General features: G+C 45.1%; 1 protein-coding gene across 1 annotated transcript in view; it reads left to right on the top strand.

Annotated features, from left to right (window-relative positions):
- Positions 1–12,097, top strand: part of ARHGEF33 (Rho guanine nucleotide exchange factor 33) — a 554,915-nt gene extending 542,818 nt beyond the window's left edge. Inside the window, exon 17 of the mRNA XM_069606701.1 lies at positions 11,960–12,097. Within this exon, the coding sequence (XP_069462802.1) occupies positions 11,960–12,097 (138 nt within the window). The remainder of the gene's footprint in view (positions 1–11,959) is intronic.
- Positions 12,098–21,955: the final 9,858 nt, after the last annotated feature.

Consider the following 21,955-nt stretch of genomic DNA (forward strand, 5'->3'; position numbering starts at 1 on the left):
TGCCACCCTTCATGATGATCCAATAGCAGTGGTGGCTGTTGGCATGTGTACGGTCCAGTCCCTTTGCTCTTGGTGGGGGCACGAGACAGGGGTGTCCTCTTTCGCCAATGCTTTTTGTTCTCGCCTAGAAACTATGGCCCAATAAAAGTCAGTAATCACCAAACATCAAAGGTGGATAGCAGACTAGTCCTGTCAAAGGATGATTCCCATTCATACTACACTACCCATCCAAGGATCAGGCTGTAAAATAAACTTGGGGGGAAAACAGAGATTCTCTCTTCTTAAGCCTGGAGGTTTGACACTGAAGAGATTACAGCTTCCCAAATGCAAATTAAAACGAAACTGCCGTCTCTCCCGGTCTCCTGGGACAGCAGATTTTGCTGAGGCCCCCCAGGCCTGGCAGACTCTGAGCAGTATCCCACAACAACATTAAGAATCAAGACCCAGAATTCATGGGTAAGATGGCCGCCGCCGCAACCATCGAGTCAGCTGGACTCGATGCAACAAGTATTGAGGCATCCGATTGGGCACCGGCCCAGCCAATTGCAAGGACCGCAGTGAGCCGGATGACAAAGCCAGCCAGTTCGGTAGGCCAGTTGCAAGGCCAACGAACCTGCCGCCGGATCCACCGCTGAGCCAACACAGTGCTTGTATCATTTCACCCCCCGCTTGATGTGCTTATATTAGCCTGCACAGAAGCTAAGATCTGCAAGCCTAATGGGCGCTATGTGCATGCAATCACTGGAGGAATCCGAGGACTTGGGTGCCCCCTGACCCTTCCCCTACTCCGACATGTCCCTGAAGTGCCGATCCAAGCTGCACTCCATACCACCAATGACCCCTGGCATGATCGGCTGGATCTGGGCCCCCCCAACTTGGTCCCATGTGGTATTCGCTTCATGGTGTCTGCTGTCCTGAATGGTCTTCCCAGGACCATGCACTGCAAGATGACCACTGCTGCATCAACGCACACCCCAGCACACACTGGTGTTCCCTTTGGGTCACTTTTGCGTTACTCTGATTGGCTGCCACAGCCTCTTATGCTGCAGAGCCATGGGAGCCGGCAGGCAATGCCGCCCCCGCTGAAGGCCCACAGTCAAGGCCCTTGGAGTCTCCTGTCAGGCCCTGTCTGGCCACTGGATGACACCTGCCAACCACCCTGGCAAGTCCTCCTGCACCACTTACTCGACGCTCTCACACGGTGAGGATAAGCATGTCACATAATCAGCCTAACCATACACTCATCTCACCCTTCTGCTTCCTACCCAGTGCGGTTCACGTACAAAGCTTTTTACCCACCAACTCTGAGGCCCCCTTACCTATGTGCAACTCCTGGACAGCCAAACCTTACTCGCCCTGGGCTCGGAACAAGCTCCTCGGCACGCGCCTCCTGCGCAGTAACATGTGCCTCACCACACCAATGTCAGCACACCTTAGAAATGAACAGGTGTGCATGCATGTCTCTGTTCCCTGTAAAAACGTCTAGCATCACTCCGCCGACCCGTGCATGCCCCTCTTGCCCAGGTCACCGTCGCCCCACATGTCCACATGTAAAGAACTATGTGCCTCGCATATTCTCCAAAGAAGGCACTACTACAAACATGCCAGGCAACATCTTCACAGCACCTGACGCCTGGGACGCTAATAACTGTAATACTAACCCTGCACCTGACCCCCTGGCCTCAAAACAAGCTACTAATACCACCTTTCCAACTATTGTACGCCTTCCACTGTTCAGCAGTAGCACCTCTAATATGCTACAAAATACCATCCTCACTAACAATCATGCAGGCATGACCCTATCCATGTGTTCTGTCTGGTTAATGGCCAACATACCCGTCCAATGCATTGTAACTGTCTCTGACGTTCCTGAAGTCAATTCCTCATATGCCAGCCGTAGAAATGTTAATGCTGCTGATTCCTCATATGCCAGCCATAGATATGTTAATGCTGCTGATTCCTCATATGCTAGCCATAGAAATGCTAATGCTGCTGACGCCTCATATGTTAGCATTAGAAATGTTAATGCGGACAATGCCACTTACTTTGATTGCAACAGAATCACTGCAATTGCAATCCGGTGTACTGCAACCATTCTTGTTGCCACCCCAGTCAACCGCCTATCTGATAACCCTGCCCACGCCAATGTCGTCATAGCAGGTGAACTTAACAGATGCTCTCCTACTAAGGTTAGGAGACCTATAGCTCCAACTAAGATTAACTTAACCAGCACCCACAAGGTTGATGTAGTGGCTGCTGCCACTGCCAATGGTACTCTGACCAATGCCCACCTTAAGGCCTTTGCTCCAGATGCACCTACCCCCTTGCCAAACATTACCAATCGCGCCCCAACAGATGCTACAACCAGTGCTTTGGTCAAGGATATTGGGCCTCTTACCCCTACCTTACTCATCCCAGCACCTATCAATGGAGCTCTAGTCAATGCGAGGTCCCTTTTGGCACATGCCCTAGACATCGCTGACCTTATTACATCCAACAACCTTGACCTTCTGGCCATCACAGAAGCCTCCCTAGCCTCCCTAGCCAATTCTACCACTGCCTTGGGCTTTGCCCAACGCCTCTAAGGGCCGACTCACAACAAAGGTTGCACCCTAGACTGCAACAACATCAACATCCTCACTTATTCATCATGCCCATGGTTAAACCATGACATGATTTCCTTCCGCATTGCTTTATGCAATACTCCAATGCAGGTGACCCTGCCTTTACCATCCACGTTCACGAGAAAGGCCTGGCACATCACACCGGTCAATATCCTCCCACTCCTCAAGCCTCTCACAGACTTCCAGGCAGCCACCAATGACACTGCAACAATAGTAGAATTATACAACCATTCACTCCTCTGAGCCATTGACAAAGTTGCCCCATTGAGCCAACGTAAACCTTAGCCTCCTGCTAACATGAACACCTGGTTCACCCCTAACCTCAAAACTATTTGCTCCACTAAACCAGGCGCTGAGGTGATCTGGAGAAAGGATCCCTCAGACACTAACATAAACCACTTCACCACCCTATCCAAAACATATAAACAGGCTATACTCCAAGACAAAAAGGTATCCTACAATGAGAGAATTGACAAAGCCCAGTCAGGCACCCATGAGCTCTTTGCAATATTGCGTGAATTCGAGATACAAGCTGCCCCTCCTGACAGCTGCATCAAAGACAGCACCTGGTGTGCAAATATCCAGAATGCACTATTGGACAAATCTCCTCACTACAAACTAAAACGTTTGGTAGCGGTACACCCCTATCTCAAAACCCAACATCACCTGACTCACCTGACTATGCCACCCATCTGTTTGAATTTGCCCAGGTTTCGGATCTAGAAGTAACTAAAATCATCACTGGCCTAAAACCTTCCAAATGTCGAGGCAATATTTGCCCTGCCTCTGTCATCAAAGACTGCGAAGCAAAGCTAACTCCCTTCATTACCTCAGTGATCAACACCTCATTTACCGCTGGCACAGTGCCCACCAACCTCAAAGAAGCGTGGGTCCTCCTGCTTCATAAGAAGCCGACACTTGACCTGAACATCGCCACCAACTATTGCCCAATCACAACTGTCCCCTTCCTACTCAAAATTCTTGACAGAGGCACATACTTGCAGATCCAAAAGCACCTTGAAACCTACAATCTGCTAGGCCTGGGCCAATCTGGTTTCAGTCTAGGCAATGCAATGGAAACTGTACTTCTAGACATAAAAATACAAATGGATGAACTTAAAGACAACAGCAGACTTGCACTCCTCCTCCTGCTTAACCTCTCGGCCTCCTTCAACTCATTTCTCCCCAAGGCAATTACCTGGATTGAATCCTTCATGTGCAATAGAACAATGAGAGTCTTCTCGCCATCTGCCTCCCCAGCCCTTGTCTCATGTGGGGTCTCATGTGGGGTCCCCCAAGGCTCCCCAAGACTCCTGCATCTCACCCACACCCACACTTTACAACACATTTACGAAACCCCTCTTCGACCTCCTTGACTCTTTGGTTATCTCCTACACCAACTACAAGGATGATTCCTTCCTTCATATGATTTGGTATGCAATCCCCACTCCACAATAGTTATATGGAATAAACCTATAACAATGTCCATGGACCAATTCCTTTGTAACCTCAAAGGTGTAGCATCTCACCTGGGGATGGGTGGATGTGTCAACTTTGCTGTGCCCCTGGCACAGAATACGTTGGCCCTCATTACGAGTCTGCCGGTAACCCACCAGTGCTACTGGCGGTTTACCAGCAGACTCGCCTTACCGTTACCAGTGCCCGATATCCCGGTGTTACTGGGATATTACGGGTGCTGGCAACGGTGGTAACGGTGCTAGTGATAGGGGCAATTATTTGCTGGTAGGAGCCTGAACTCCTGGCAGATCAGGCCTGTCGGTAGTTCATTGCCCCTACTGGCAAACTCTGTGTGTGCAGGTCTGGGAAAAATGCCAGATGCAGTATTACCGGACGTTTTACCAGCATTTTTCCCAGACCATCACACACATAATGAGGGCCACAGAATGCGCAGGAGTTTCAGTTGTCGTTTGTGCTGTATTGAAGGATCTCTGTTAAATAATCAAACCCCAGAACAACGCAGAAGAATACTGTGAAGCAGAAAGCTTTGCATCCTGAAAATCCTGACTTCCTGCATTCCCTCTACCTTACCTAAACACCCACACTTAACTTCTTTCCTCTCCCGGCGGCAGCCCTCTCCCTGCAACGTCAGTTCCATCACCCAATTATGGGTTAGAACTTCCGCTGCAGGTTCCCTTTTTTCTCTTTTTTTCTTTATTGTCCCCCCGCTTTCCATGTAATGCAAGCGGGGGACACCCCTGCATTGGCCAAACCCATAATGCCGAACAAGGCGAGGAGGGCAGACCCCCGCAAACCCCTGCTCCCTTTATTCTGCATTATGGGACTCACTTTGGTTTTTGAATGTTATTTTCGGGCATTACCGTAATGAAGACATGCTTTTCAGCTACGAGCAGGAGGCCAGGAGGCCAGGATGCCGAATACTGTTTATTTGACATATGCGCTGATCAAGTTACTTTTGTAGTTTAGATCAATACAGGTGTCAAAACAGGTTTCATATGGGAGACCCCAACTTGATCATCCTCATTCAATCCAGCTCTTGCCCAACTGACATTGGCGGAACCTTGCACACATCATACAACATTCTGCTAAAGTGTCTCTCACTCATAGACACCAACATTCTACCAGCACGCATGGATAACTAACATTTGGATTTTGTTTTAGGCATCACCTAGGTTAAACATTGCTAAACTTTGTTAGAAATACTGTTAAAAGTAGCAGCTGCTGGCTGTAGCTCTACTAGAGTACGAAGTACTGAAATTTAAAATTACTGCATCTTTCAGCTTATTTGAAATACTTTTGAGGCATTGCCTTTTTATGATCAGAGCACAACGCAGTACAACACTTGCTTGGTGACTTTTGTAGGAATTGTATTGTATGTATCTCAAGGTGTGCCTTAAACTTCTTGAGTGGGGCTACATTTCCCAACTGCTCTGTGCCTATTTCTTGACACGTTAAGCGCATTTGCGCCGGCGGGTCTAAGCAGGTTTGTGCCGGTTTGTGACGACTCGGACCTGGACGTCTTGTCAGACAGCAGTCCTACTACATGTAATCAATATATCTATACTTATATGCTCCGTGCCTGTTGACTATACCTCACACTTTTTATACAAGTAAATTATTGGCCAGCCACCAACCCTTTCATTACCTTTGGCTGCCAGGAAAGCCTCATGTGAAGCTATTGTCAATAGAAATTTCATTGAAGCTAAACACCTTAACGCTGTGACTGCTAACTTGGGACCTACTGTTCGTGATACAAGTACCAATGTGCAGCCTACAGAGTCAGCAATGAATGACAGCAAAATGTCACTTCTTTCTTCATGTGCCAAAAATGGACAGATAACAAATTACCTTAGTACGTCTACTATGCCTCACAACAGCTCTTGTAATTTAATAACACCTCCCTTAACCCCTAACTGCACGATCTGTTGGCCGTTGACAAAATAGACTACTCACATATTCTCTGAACCTCAAAATGAGCTCAGCCAGATGATTAAGAGGCAAGGCCCGCAAATTATCAGGGCTGCTTTACTAAGTACGCGGTCTCTGAATGACCATGTAATTAAAATACATGATTATATTATTGAACAAGACCTGGGCTTGATGTGCCTCACTGAAACCTGGCTTCAACACACAAATGGCCCTGTGATCGATCTGGCAGTACTGGAAAAATATAAAATATTTACTGAAAACCGGCTGACTAGTAAGGGCAGGGGCGTGGCAATCATTGTAACAGAGGAATTGCAATTTTTTGAAGTTCCTATCATTTGTGCTGGCTTTGAAATCATACACCTCAAACTCAAACCAAATTATACCAGTTGTATGAATCTTCTCCTTGTGCATCCACCACCTGGGCACCATATTAACGATGAACTTATATAACTCTTACAGCTTTTAAATAATTCCGGTAGTGCAATGTTAGTGATTATAAGCATTGGCATAGCGAAATGGCAAACTGTGAAGCAATCCATTTGGAGCCCAATTTAGTGAGCACTAAATTCACAGTTTTCAATACGGATCCTACGCATGTAAAAGGCAAAATACCAAACTGGGTAGTGTAGAAACCCCAAGGATCTCCTTCCTCTCTGCCGCGAGCACAGTGGAAAGATCGGGGAAGAATGCCAAGAGGCGAGAGAGGACATTTCCCCTATTCTATTGTGATTTCCTTTCCCGATTTGTCCCCTCAGTTTGTGAAGGACATTGTCATTCCACCTGAACCCCATCCCAATCATGTCCTCCTCTGAAATATAACATCTGCGATCCCAATCATTTTTGTCCCGGTCCCTCTGACTATTATTTTCCAAATTCCCAATCTACTTTTATGAACCACTACAGTTGCCATAATTCCCCCTACCCCCGATTCATTCCACCACCCTGATATAAAACATTGGGACAAAGCTAAAAGAAATACCTCTGGCTCTTTCCTGACATATCCCAACACATGGGTCAGGCAAAGTCCGGCAATTGATCAGAATCACACACACCTGATTGCCCTTTTCTTTCCCCACAGGGACAAAAGGTGGAGCACGAGAGCACATGACGAGCAAGGCAAACCGCACAACGAGATGGCTATCCCAGTACGGCAGTTCAAGAGGAGGAGAAAGGCGTCGAGACCGAAGGGGTGACAAGGAGAGAAGCAACCTTGCCCTTTCCCACCCAGGCCTGTGAAACCTCTGTGGAATGAATCATAAGACTGCAACCAATAATCAGAACAGGGAGAGACGCTTGCTACGTGGCACCGTCCTTGACTCCAGAGACAAGAAAAGCCAAGTGGGTTATCACAGCCGGTGAGTCGAGGGGACAGCCAATAAGAAACCAAACTGTGTTGAACGAGAGTCGTAAAACGTCAAATTAAGGGAAGTTCACAGAACTGTTAACATTAAAGGAAAAACAGCTGCAGGGGGGTCTGGCACCACATGGGTGCTCATTCGGTAGATTCTGGTTGATCCCACATTTGTTGAAACTACCGATACCAGGAGGCCCTATGAGAGCCGCAAGGAAAAGGTCAAAGTGGTCATACAGTTGTCTAGCAAAACCCCATGTACAGTCAAAAGTCTTTGACCTGCAGGTAATTGGAAAGCTAAGGCAGATGAATCCTGCATAGTGAGAAAAGAGAAAGAACTATGAGACTGGCAATAGTTGGTAAGAGTAAACCCGACAGAGGATGCTGATAGAACGGGGCCTGAAGTCCAAATTAACAGTGTGTTGATAAGAGTGAACCCGACAGAGGGATGTCCACGGTGAATTGTTTCAAAAGACATTAACACTTGTGAATGCGAAAGGGGAAATTGTTTTGGACACCTAGCCATAGTGGACCGGACAGAGGGATACTAACATTCAAGAAGGGTCTGAGCCCCGAAGAAGGAGATCCAAGGGTGAAAAGCCATTCCCCACAGATTTGTGAATGCAAAAGGAGAAAGTGTGTGAATGAGAGCCATAGTGAACCCGACAAAGGGAGGCTCCTATTCGAGAGGGGTCTGAGCCCGGAAGAGGGGGATCCAGAGGTGAAAAGCCAACACCCACTCACACATGAATGTAACAGACCAAGTTGTTTAAATATAAGCCATAGTGAACCAGACAGAGGGAGGCTGATATTTGAGAGGGGTCTGAGCCTGGAAGAGGGGGACCCAGGGGCGAAGAATCATCACCCCAAGTGCAATCAAGAAGGAACTTTTGTTTGTTATTTTGCAAATACAAGGCCCTCTGAAGCATGATACTGAACCACTGAAGGTCCTGATATCACTAGAAACCTTTTGGTGGATCTGAGCCTGGATGAGGGAGATCCAGGGGTGAAAAGTCATCACCCAATGTACATTTGGAAAGGAACATTTTGTTTGTTATTTTGAATAAATCAGGTCCTCGGAGGCAAGAGACTTTTTGTAGTAAAGAGACTGAACCACCGAAGGTCCTGATAGCTGGGAATGGAACTATTGTCTTGTACTGGGAAAGTTCAAGGGTGTGCTGTGCTTAGGAGACTTGCCTTCCCGTGCTCAAAACGTTGGAAAGGGTGACCCCCGGCTACCATATCCAGACTTAATATTTGTGAACACTTCTTACTTTCTTGTGACTCTTATCCCACTCTCTTTTTATATTAAGTTGTAAGGATTGGCAATAGTTTTTTTTTGTATAGGCCCTTTTATTTGACAAGACGCCATTAGGACTGCCTTATTATTATTTGATGGTCATAGCTTGCTCCCATCTTAGATTTAGGTTTAGATTAGGTGTTTTTTCAACCCGAAGAAACAGTTTTATAAACACCCTTGAACTGTGATTACATGTGTCTGTCTTTACTGTTGCCACCATGAGTTCCTTACAGTAGCCTGGTGAAATTTAGATGTTAAGATCTCTGAGTCCAAACCTTGTATTTGGTCTGATCACTTTATCATCACAGTTAAAATACATCTGACACACCAAAATAAAAATCAGGCTTACCCACATAAGAAAATTCTAATGAGGAATTTCAAAAAAATCACCACCTGTGATTTCACTAAATGGATAAGTCTAGTGATGGAGCATAAAACAGATGAGGATAACCATTTAGTCTTTAGTAACATGTTGGATGAGGTGGCACCACTACAAACCATCACAGTGAGAAAAAAGCCCTCAAACAATGATTGGTTCTCTTTGGATTTTAAAGAACAAAAAAAAGTGGAACATCTTTGGTTGAGAACGAAATCCGATGTTCATAAATCTTCTTGAAGAAGCTTGAGAAATCTTACAAAAGTGCCATTTACGAGGCAAAGAAACACTTTTTTGAAAACCAAATAGATAACACAGGTAATGGTGTTAAACAGCTCTTTAAGGCTCTTTAAGAGCTTAAAGAAGCAGGTGAAACCAAGAGTCCAACCCTCTACCTTCGTGCCATCTAGAGATGATTGTCCCAGTGTGCAACGAGCCTTCGCGGATAAGGTTTTGGGTGCAAGAGACAAGATTAGTATCTGCCTCATAGGTGACTCCTATACTCCTCTAGTTTCCGTAACTTCATCTACCCCTATGTCTGACCAGCCCAGATAGACGGAGGAGGAGGAACAGAGCTTCCTAGATCAAAATAGAATCCTACACCCAAGGCAATCTGGCTTTAGAGCAAACCATAGCACAGAGAGTTCATTACTTTATCTACAAACAGGCATGCTGGATATAGTCGATAAAAGTGGCTGTGGCCTATTGGTGCTGCTTGACTTGTTGGCGGATTTTGATTTGTTGGATCATGATATTCTCCTAGCCTCACTGAAAAGAGTTGGTAAATGCTCACAAAAAGCCATTGTATGGATCCAATCTTTTTTAACGGGCGAGTCTCAGCGGTGCATGGGGGAGATGCCTCTTCTGAATATGGACCCAGAATGTTTGGAGTTCCTCAGGGAGCGTGCTTATCCCCAGCTCTATTTAACCTTTATACCAAACTTCTCAGTGATCTGTTGGCAGGTATGGGAACTAATTTCACCAATTATGCGGATGATAGTCAGCTTTGCTGAAACTTGAAGGGGACTATGGCCTCGATTCAATTAAACTTAACTCCTTTTTTAAGATTGTAAGACAGTGGATGACGAAGCACTGGATGTGCCTCAATAACGCCAAAACTCAGTTGCTACTTTTTAGTTCAACTCATATGAGGTCCAAGTTCGACTCTCAATATACAACTTTTATGTTGGATGGCTGTAACATCATGACTCAAAAAAGAGTAAAAACCATGCATACATATCTGGACTTCTCTGTTAGCTCTGAAGCACAGGTAAGTGGTGTAGTACATAACACCCATTACTACTTGAAGTTACACAGACAAACTAGGCCTTGGATTTATGAGAAGAGCTGCAAAACCCTGGCTAGAGCTATGATTCTATCTAAAATTGACAATTGTAACGGCCTCCTGGCTGGTGCATCTAAGAATTGTATTCATGAACACCAGGTGGTCCAGAATTATCTCATTTGCATCATAAAAAAGGTGCCCCGTGGGGAGCACATCGCAAAACATCGAAAAAACCTGCACTGGCTTCCAGTCAAGGACAGAGTGCAGTTTAAGATCCTTGTCCTGGTACACAAGTCGGTCTATCGTTCAGCACCTGAGTACCTGAAAGATAGATTAATCATCTATCAGCCAAAAGAAAGCACTTCGATCAAGTAACTGTAAGCTGCTGGTTTGCCCAAGACCCTATCGAGTCAGTGCCAATGGTGGATCTTTACCATTCCTGGCAGCCACTACATGGCATCTTCTTCTTCTGGCATTACATTTAGAGAAGAAGTTGTCATACTTCTTCAAGAAATTGAAAACATTCTTGTTTGAATTGATACATTTTTGCCAGTCTGAAAGCACCGTAGGTTGCTTTGTGTGCTGTCTCGAGTGTTTTTGTCACACCCTGATGTCTGTCTGGTTTTTGGCATGTAATAAATAAATAAATCATCAAAATAAAACAGGATCAAACACCATTGAACAACTCAGCCATGCATAACTCCCAATTAAAGTCACAAGAGAACCCTGCTCCCATTCCCTGAAGAGGTCATGGGGGGAGGCATATTGCTGCTTCGTAGATCTAGCTATTGGCAATGGATAAATGTTTACCACCACTGTCACCTCTAAATCAATGTTGGATGTAGGCGAACAAGGGCAGAAGAAGGTTCAGGTGGATTTGGGGCAAATAAAGAGACTCTAACATGCCTGCTGTTATAAAGTCCCACCTGTACATTGGTCGGATCCCAGGGGCATTACACACGGAGATAGAAGCTTCTAAAGTGGGACCTGTGACAACATCCCCTATTTGAGACAAATGGATGCGTCTGGTTGATGTTCAGGCCATCGACCACAATTCGCTCGGTGACACAGTCCCAGGAGGGGTTCACTGAGGATCCCCTGCATGAGTGTTCCACTGCATACTGACCCAAATCATCCTTGGCAGCGTGTAGGCAGAAAATACCAGCAACCTAGCAGAAGGGCGGATAAGTGTGAAAAGGAGAGACTGATAAATCAGAAACGTGGCAGGATGACGGACATGGGCCATGAAGTTTGTGAAGACGCCAGCTTGGACATCTGTGGGTTTCCAGAAGTGAGGCCTGGTTTGTTAAAAGACAGCGGCTCACAAGTTCATTTCTGGTCAGATAAAAATATTGAACAATTATATTAATTTACCTTTAAATTAGTATTTTCTCTTTTTAAATTAATTATTCAATTGTATATGGACAACTAGATTATAGATGAAAGCAGTGTAAAATCATGTATGTCTTACTTCATTGATTAACTGCCAGATATCTGAGTAATTAATTATACCTACATTTTTAAGGGGAACCAGTTCTCTGTTGCGAATGGCAACAGTGAATGGGGTTAAATGCACCAATGGGTGAAAGGTTCTAACACATATTCTACTTTTTAGGACATACACGTGGACGATAATGCCAGATTCTTCCAGAAAGAGGACATTGAGCAAACATCTTTCAGTGAGCACCAGCCACGTCAAGACCAGAAAGGGGGACTGCGAAGGTCTTTCCGGAGGCTGTTTAGAAAGAAGTGAGTAGTGCTTCACATATGCAAATTAGTTACGCCTCAGAATCTCAGAACTTTGCTAAGAACCCACATTTTTAGTCCCATACCACTTTAATCACAAATGATTATAATACAGGTGAAATATTGTGAATAATAGGTTGATACCAACCCTTACCCTATGCTAAACACAGCAATATCTGCATTATACGTAACAAGTTATAAGCAGCATTATTAGACTGTTCTCCCTCACTAGATTCATCATTGAACCAAGACAGCAAATGTTTGTAGCTGAGCTCTTTAAAGAACGGTTTACACAACATAACACATTCTTAACGTTTTTATGAATGTCCTAATGTCATCAGCACACAAAACTGACAATCCACTTATTCAAATTTAAATTTGACGATTTAATACAATGCTTAACTATTTATCAGGCCTCGACATAGCCTTATTACAGGAAACTCACCTCACGAAAGAAAAACAAAAGGCAATAGGAAGAAGATGGAAGGGGACCACTATTGGAGCAACGTATTCGGCATATGCCAGGGGGGAGTAATCACTTGGGTCGCGCCACACATACCCTTTCGGTTATTGAAATCCACAGTGGACCTGGATGGGAGGATGGTGGTGATACGAGGAATGCTGGAAAACAGAGGGTTATGCATCATTAACACATATGCCCCAAATCAGGATACAGTGGCCTATTTTAAGGCCCTGTATGGCAAAGTCAGCTCACACTTGGGTGGCGCGGTCATTTGGGGAGGGGATTTTAATTGCACGCTGGTCCCCAGAGCGGATAGATCCGATACAAAATTAGATAAGCCCACCCCCAAAGCCAGAACCCTGAAGACCCTGCTGGGTGTCTTCCAGCTGGAAGACATATGGAGGCACCACCACCCAAACGATAGACACTACTCTCATTACTCAGCTCCACAAAACTTGTACACACGGCTAGATTATATGTTCGCCAATCTGGAACTCACCAGTGAAATGGGGAGGTCGGAATACAAAGCAAGGGTACTATCGGACCATTCACCCTTAGTCCTAACATGGCAACACCAGCCCCCAGAGCTGAGATTCCAACGTGGAGGCTTGGAGCCGAAGCACTGAAAGACACAGTGTTCAGAGAGGACATGAGGGAGGAAATAATAGAATATTTTGGGAACAACACGGGCAGTGTAGCATCAGAAGGTACTCTGTGTGAGGCATTTAAGGTGGTGGTGAGGGGTGCAGCTATATCTAAATCCAAGGGACTCCAAGAGGGCATAACATGTGAGTTACAAGAGGAAGAAAGGAAACTAGAAGCTATCATGAGTAAAGGAGACACCTCACAGGAGGATGCCAAGACCATGTGCCAACTACAACAAGACTGTGGCGGGCACTGGGAGAAACTATGCTATTTAAATTATAAGAAAGACATAGAGAGACAACATGCAGGAGGGGATAAGCCGGAGAGGCTGCTGGCATGGCTATATAAAAATGAGATGCCTAGACCAGCGATAAGAGAGATAAGGGGAGAAGATAGCCAAAAATGGGACACCCAAGAGAGCGTAAACGATTTCTTAAATTCTATCAACACCTATACGAAGATACCGGGGGGTAGAAGTCCAGGAGATAAGGGAGACACTAGAGGATATCGGGTTACCTAAACTGTGTGCAGAAGAAAGAGAGAACCTAGACGGCCCAATTACACTAGAAGAGCTAGAAACAGTGGTCAAACAATTACCCACTAACAAACCCTCAGGGGCGGACGGGCTCCCTAGCGAGTTTTACAAAGCATACAGGTTGGAAGTGCTCCCCCCATTATTGGCTATGCTAAATGAGGCTTTCAAGACAGGGAGACTACCAGAATCCCTGAGGGAGGCAATAATTATCCCGCTCCTCATACCTAATAAGCCAAGTACAGACTGTGGGTCGTATAGACCGCTATCCATGCTAAACCAGGATAGCAAACAGACTTAAACTGTTTATAAGCAAACTCATACACCCTGACCAGACTGGATATGTTCCGAGCAGATGTATATCCGACAACCACAGAAGGCTCCACTGCGTCATAGAACAAGCAGAAGGTGATGCAGGTGAAATAGCAATTGTTTCGCTGGACGCGGTGAAAGCCTTTGATTCCGTGAGATAGCCCTGGTTAATGGCGGCTTTGAAGGAATATGGTATGGGGCCAGGTGGGTAAAATTATTGTATGGCTCGCCACTGACCAGAGTCAAAACGGGGGCGATTATTTCAGATAAATGGCAACTCCGCAGAGGAACCAGACAAGGCTGCCCATGGCCTATGATGCTGTACATCCTTGCGCTACAACGCCTAGCGATTTATCTAAAACAACAACATGAAGGGGCGGGGCTCTACACTAAGGTGGGGCCGCATCTCATATCATTGTATGCAGACGACGTGCTGCTGTACCTGAGGTATCCGGAGGAAAACCTGCAATATATCTCAGAGGTAATGGAGCGATCCGCGTCACTCTCCGGCATAGCGGTCAAACCCAAGAAGTCGTGTATATTCCCCCTTGGGAGATACAAAGGAATCCCACAAGAAAACCTACCAGTTTTACAGATACCCTGGGAGACCAAAACGTTTAGATACTTGGGGATCGATATTTATCACGGGGTAGAAGATGAACACAAACATAACACAGAGAAGGCAGTAGCAAAAATCGAAAACAGCATGAGATTTTGGGCTAAACTCCCCCTAGCCATGGTGGGGAGGGCGGCATTATTAAAGACGGTGGTATTGCCTAGGTTGCTGCATTTTTTCGTAAATATCCCATATATGCTGCCCAGACGTTTCTTTAAGAAACTTCAGAGTTTATGTAGAGGCTTTATCTGGCATAACACCAGAAATAGGATTGCCCTATGGAAATTAAAAAATGCATAAGATAGAGGGGGTATAAAATTGCCTAACTTCGAGATATACCATTTGGCCGGGCAGCTACAGTATGTGGCTAAGTGGCTAATGGAAGACACTTTAGCAGAATCCAGACTGTTGAGGGATGAATGTGCCCCGTTTTTCCTGAAAGAACTAATATGGCTGCCCAAATCAGAGTTAAAAGGGCGATCGAAGCTGCTGGAACTGGGTTGGAAGACATGGCGCAAGGCATGTCAGGATATGGAGAACCCGAGTCCGTGCTTCCCGCAAGTATCGCTAGTGGTGTTGCGGGGAGTGGATGAGCAACTAAGAAAGACGATACGTAGACACTGGGAACCGGTGGGCATAGCAACACTGGGAGATGTGTGATGAGATGGGAAAGTACCAGAATTCCAAACGCTAGTTGAAGAAACCAGAGTGCACCCGGGGCAACATATCACCTACACAAGATTGTTAAGGCAAGTAAGGAAGACCTGGTCCGAAATCAAACTAGAAGACCGACCAGATACGGCCATAGAAACAATGTATGATATCTCGGAAGGGGGAATTAAATATCCCGGATCTATGAACTGGTAATGTCCAGGGTGGGGAAGGAAGTGACCCAGCTGAGACAGGAGTCGGAGGGGGGTGCGGGGGAACCCATGCAAGGCGGGCAGTGGTAGAGAGCACAGAGATACCACAAAAAGGTCTCCAGAAACGCGAGACTACAACAGATCCAGCTATACGTAACCCATAGGGCGTACATGACCCCTCAGAGGATCGCCCGATTCAAGAGCACAGGGACACAAGCATGCCCTAAATGTGCGGAAGTGAACACAGGGATGATACACATGTTCTGGGCATGACCGGAGGTCGGGAAATTCTGGGGTGAGGTGAACCATCACTTAACCGAGAAAGGAATCAAGCTAGATGTGGGATCCGTGTGGGCATGCATGATAAGTGGATTCACCAGGCCACGTAACCTGAAATATGTGAGCAAACTTAAGGATCTGGCCTACATTCTGGCCAAACACAGAATAGCTATGGGCTGGAAAGCATGCCATAGACCAAGGATAGAGGTGTGGTGGCACGATCTTAAAAAATGGGCTGAAGCAGAAACAGTAGTATGGTATGAAGCGGCCAACAGTGGGGAGGATGATGGAGAGGGATCACTGGTAGCCTGGAGACAACTGGTGGTCACACTATCTGGGTCCACCCAGGCCAGTCCAAGCGAGCACGATACCTCCGAGAGCACTGAAGAAGGAGAGCCTCTGGAGGAATGACAATGGAATGGGCAGGGGGGGGTAGGCTCGAGTTAAGGGGGGAGGGTTAGTAGAGGGCAGTGGTCAATGCACGTAAATGTATATAATGCTCAGAAGCTTGTAATTTGCACTGTCGGGTGTGTTTTGTTGTTGATAAGTTGTAAAAACCAATAGAAATTGGTTAAAAAAAACTATTTATCAGGCCTCTTAGATTTAGGAGATACCCTTTTGTTACTGAAACCTGGCTGACACCCACCTCTATCCACCTCCTAGTCTACCCCACCCACAATAGCTACAGCATTCAAATCAGAGTCAAGCCTCACAGTACCAGTGGAGGACTATTCATCCGTCACAAGTTATTTTCGCCCCGCAACATGCTCGAAGTAGCCCTGTTTTATTCTCTGAAGCACTTTCTTGCCAGGCCCCTCTCACTCTCGCTGACACCATCCCCTACAAACTCATCTAGAGGTCATCTAAGCCCAACATTTTCTGCATCGACAACGTGGCCATCTTCGATAGTACTGTACCACTATGTGACAAAGTCCCCTGCCTAACTCTTGGGACAGCTAGTGGGGTGACCAACAGGGTGAATTGCTTCGCCGAGCTGGTAGATGCTGGGTCTTGTGTGCTATAGGGCTTATCCCCTGGCCACCCCCATTTAGTCCCCTGTCGAAGGGAGAGGACCATCACATGAGGCCATTTGAGGACATTGTACCTTCAAGGGAGACAACTCCTACACCTGGGGATATGAAACAGGGTGACATCAGTAATACAATGCTCTCCCCATTCCCAAAGAGGAGTACTATTTGTATCACTGGAGCAGATGAATGTGTAAACTCTAGCCCTCACTACGAGTTTGGTGGTATCTGGGCGGTAAATCCGCACATCAAACTGTACTACCAAGCAACGGTGGCGGTATAAATCCGCATTTTTCTTTAGTCCATCAGACTCAATGGGCCATTTTCAGCAGAATTACTGCGGTGTGAATTCTGCCGAAAATGGGCAGAAAGTCGGCAGATTTACCTACAGCTCATAGCTGGAGGTGAATCTTCCAACTTTCCGCCCACCTCATATTTGGGCAGTGTAGAAATGCAATGGTCTACGGTAATACCGCAGCATTTAACCCACACTGCCCAACTCATAATGAGGCCCATCTGTTTAAGAGAATTGATTTTGCAAGATAATTAGAACATGTAGCAAAGTAATTAACTGTCTTAGATATACACTCAGACATCAGAGGCCCAATGTATTTTCTTATGCCACTTTCTCTAAAAGTCCCCTTAGACATCGAAGGTGTATTAGATGTTCCTACAGTACTCGCATAGCAAACCAACTCAAACATCAGAACCACATCACACTTTCCTCTAATAATCACACAGTGTACCCATTCAATAAATAGATGTTGTGTTAATTTCTCTGTAGCTTGAGTGTAGAAGATTCACGTAAGGACACTGCGTCACCTTCAAAAATACTTTCTACAACCTGGCTGCTCCAGGAATGGCAGCTTGAAGGCTGAGCTCCTGTGCCCTTAGCTTATCTCCTATTATTATTACTGCAATGGTGTATCTTACTGCTACTGAACCATCCCAGCCAGCTAAGAGACAAAAAGGAGATGATGCTGATACTACAGAGGATGAAAGAAGAGAGGACAAACTCCTGGAGCTTTTACTCAAGGTGATATCTGACATTGCAGATATCAAGGCAAAATGGTTTGCTTCAGAAGAAAAATATACTGAACTATCCCCTAAAGTAGACTCAGTGGAAAGTCACATGAACACAGTTGATGATAACTCGCAGCGAATGGCTGAACAAATAAGGGAATTGCATATCCAAAATGAGAAATGATCCCTTAAAGTCTCCGAACAGGAAAACCTTTCAAGAAGGAATAATATTCAAATCGCAGGATTTCCAGAAAATATTGAGAAGAGTTATCCTATGGATTTTTTGGAGAAAACCCTGAAAAAATTACCTAAACTGGACCCTAAAATTCCTTTTGAAATAGAGAGAGCCCACAGGTCACTGGGACTAAAACCATCACTGGGACAGAGACCACAACATTTTATTGTGAAATTCCTAAGGTTTCCGGTAAAAGAGCTGATTCTCAGAAGAGCTCAGAAGCTGGGATGCCCTTTCATGGGGAGGTCACAAAATTATGATTTTTGATGATTTGAGCAAGGATGTGCTTGACAAAAGAAGAGCTTTTAATATGGAAAAAGGAAAAGCAAGGAGCAAGAACCTAAAATACTACATGGTCTACCCTGCAATCTTCAGAGTGGTGTTTGATGGTAAAACTCACTCCTTTACTGAACATCATGGAGCAGAGGCGTTCTTATCAGACCTGGACCAAGAGCAAATGGAGGAATCAGCAGCTACACACAAGAATGTAATTTCAGGACAAAAGAAAAGATAACTATCTTGAATGTGATGTGGTCTATCTTTGTTATTATGGATCACATTTGCACTCGACAATGGTAATGTAATGTTAATTCGTTTATTAGCCACTTCTTACTTTTTTTTGTTTGCCCCAAGCTTATATTTAATTATAAAATGGCAACAAAAGAGGAAACTGTTGGAAAACGACCCCTGAAATGTTTTTGTTTAATGTGAGCACAGACAACTTAGAAGAAAGGACCCTGAGACATTACGAGGCATGGGCACGCAAATCCAGGAAGCTACGAGTTCCAATGATTCGTCTGAGGCTGCATTAATATAGATGAATAGGGGGTGGAGGGGAGGGAATATCCTCCGGAGTTATGGCGTTGAAAGCGGCAGATGATCTAGACAATGGGCCTCATTATGACCAAGGCGGTAAGGGGTTAACGGGTCCGTAAAAGGTGGCAGCGCCGTTAACCTCTTATCGCCTAATTACGAGGTCCCTTTGCGGGTCCCCACCTTAACGGCTGGTTTTACCAGCTGTTAAGCAAGGAACCCGCAAAGGGACTTTCGAGGTAATTACGGTACTGCAATTTGCGGTACAGTAATTACCGCCTTCCCCATTCCCATTGAGCCCTATGGGGGACAAAATGGGAATGGGGAAGGGCCAATGGTGAATGGGGAATTACCCCCCCGCCAACCTTGGAAGGGGGCGGTAATTCCGCCATCCACCATGGCGCAATCGGTAAAAAACCAGCTTCAACCATGGCGCTAATTGCGCCATGGTTAACGCCTGGGTCGTAATGACCCCCAATCTCTCTTAGCAAGGTACTGTGCACATAAAGCACTCTCCGTGACGCGTCTGTGCAGGCTTTGGGGAAGCGGATTGAAATATACAGCTCCATTCGGTTGAATAGTAACTGAGAGGCATCTGCTGCACATAACAAATCCCTAAATGCCCCCCTTTGCGCAGCAAAAATTGCCCCTATACACAAGAAAATAATTACTTCACCCACGGCTAGGGTTTACTAAATGTAAAATGGTTAACGCAACTGGGAATTACCTGCATCGCTGTCAATTTCAGCCTTTGTTCTCGTTACACACGTCAACCTTCGGCCGCAGAATTGGTTGAGGCTACAGGTTGCATCCCGGAAGGCTTAACTTGAGTTTTAGGATTTACTTGCGACCCCAGAAGTCCAAGCCCAAAATGTGGCATGCAGCCTACGTGATAAGTGAGAGCCGGCAGGGAATTGTTAACATCATTAACACGGCGCAGTTTCATTATCTCTGATCAACTTTAGATCACGTTTTATGCAGGAACACATAATACCCAAAAATATGTATCCAACAGTCATTTGCTCTGAACTCCAAATTTGTTTGTGATGGGGAGGACTGAAGAAGTCGGGCCAACCCATTATCCCCCAATAAGTCAATCAATCTCTATTTAAAGACTTGTGCATAAAGGAAGGAGTGGTGCCTTTCTGATCAACAGATGGAAGCAGATTTAAGGATCACATGGACAGAATGGGGTACCCTCATTCACTCCGGTTGGGGCCCTGGGGACTGCTGCTTAGAAAATGAGTTAACATTGTAATGAACTTCCCTAGTCAAATATCACTGAGGTCACTTAGAGATTAAGTGATGCAATAAGAATGCACTGTTACGTTAAACTTTATAGTCCTGTATTCGTTTGCCGTCTCTGGTAACACTGGGGATCTGCAGGAGAAAGGCTGGGGGGCGGAGGGGGCAATATACGAGTGAGGCATGTATTCAATGTTGATAATTGCAGACCTGAAAGATACAACTCCCTGTGATATAAATTTAAGATTCTTTTGAATTGTAGTAATCTTTAATGGGAACCCCAAGATGCTAGTGTGCATTATATGATTGGTTATCTGGGGCTTTAGGGAGTATACAGAGTTTAATTGATCTATCAATGGGGTATCACAGTGGGAGCCTTTGTGGAGGAGCGGGTGATGTATATTGCAATGTGCAACTTATCCTTCAGTGCTGGCGTTTTATGATGCATATGTCGATGGTTAGGGTGCTAGGTAGAGTTTTTGAAATCGTTATTATTACCATGCTTTAACAAACAGACAAACCAGCAACAACTACACGCAATCTTCTTCACTTTTTACATCCACGCAAACACTTCTTGTGCCATATTATGTGAGGTTAGGCCAAAGTGGAACTACGTAAGGTCACACTGTGTCAGAACACAAATTCAAGGTCTGTAGTTTTAATTAGTTTCCTAATGGGTTTTTGGGCAATGTGACTGCCTCAGTCTGCATTGGTTAATGCTTTTCTTTACTGATTCAATACCAGGTCCTGCAAACATTCCTTGTGATGCACAGGCAAGAGACTCCCATACAAGTACATGTTGCCCACCTATGCAGTCTTTGAAGGTTGCCATGGTACTATTAGTTGGGGTATTGACATCCCTTTCACCCAGCTTCGGCGGAACAACCAGCTGATGCATATATGCATAGCCAGTTGAGTGATTCCCTTTTGCACGTGAATCTATGATGTAGTGTCTCTCTTAACCTAATGCTTCATTGAGCCGATATGTGGTCTTATATGTTTAGGTTGTACAAGCTAATGGGGAGAGAGAGAATGGCACTACTATAGTTTGTTGCTTTTTGTTTTACACCAGCGTCATTAAGATGGGGCTATAGATGTTTTCTTCTCCCATGTGATAGATGAACTAGATGACAACTCCACTCTACTAATTAAATTGAGATGGGTTGGATAGAAGAAGAGCATAGCATGTGGTTACAGGTTAAAATAATTAACACAATAGGAGAGGAGAATTGAATGTTATATTCTTGTAATGGGCACTGTTTATCGGGAGGCTATGGTTCGGATTACAATATGTATAACTCGGATTGTAACTTATACGTGGTTCAGTTTGAACTGGACTGATGTATGGCTGACATGTAATAGTTCTTTTTGGTTTATTTTTGTTCTGTGTTGTCTATTAATGTTAGTTTTGTTGTTTGTATGTGAAGGAGAGAATGCATACTTTTTTAAAGGATTGGGAAGATTGTAATAGTCGCAAAGACTCCTATTGTTACTTGCAAGAGAGAATTAATTGTACAATACAAATAGGCATAGTTACTGCGAACGGATGATGAATTTGCAATATGAAAGTTTCTGGGAAGTAAACTGAATGATTTAACGTCTGTGACCTGGAACGTTAAAGGCTTGAATTGTCCAAAGAAAAGAAAGAAAGTGATGCCAAGGTGATGGAGAACAAAAGCTGATGTAGTATTTCTACAAGAAACGCACTTGGTAGATGAATCTCGGGAATATTTAACCAATGCAAGATACACACATGAACTGTCACATTGCCACTCTTCAAAATCAAGGGAGTTGGTATTTTGTTTAGAAAG

Source organism: Ambystoma mexicanum, chromosome 4p (assembly GCF_040938575.1).
Source record: "Ambystoma mexicanum isolate Mex_15411 chromosome 4p, UKY_AmexF1_1, whole genome shotgun sequence".
NCBI lineage: Eukaryota > Metazoa > Chordata > Amphibia > Caudata > Ambystomatidae > Ambystoma > Ambystoma mexicanum.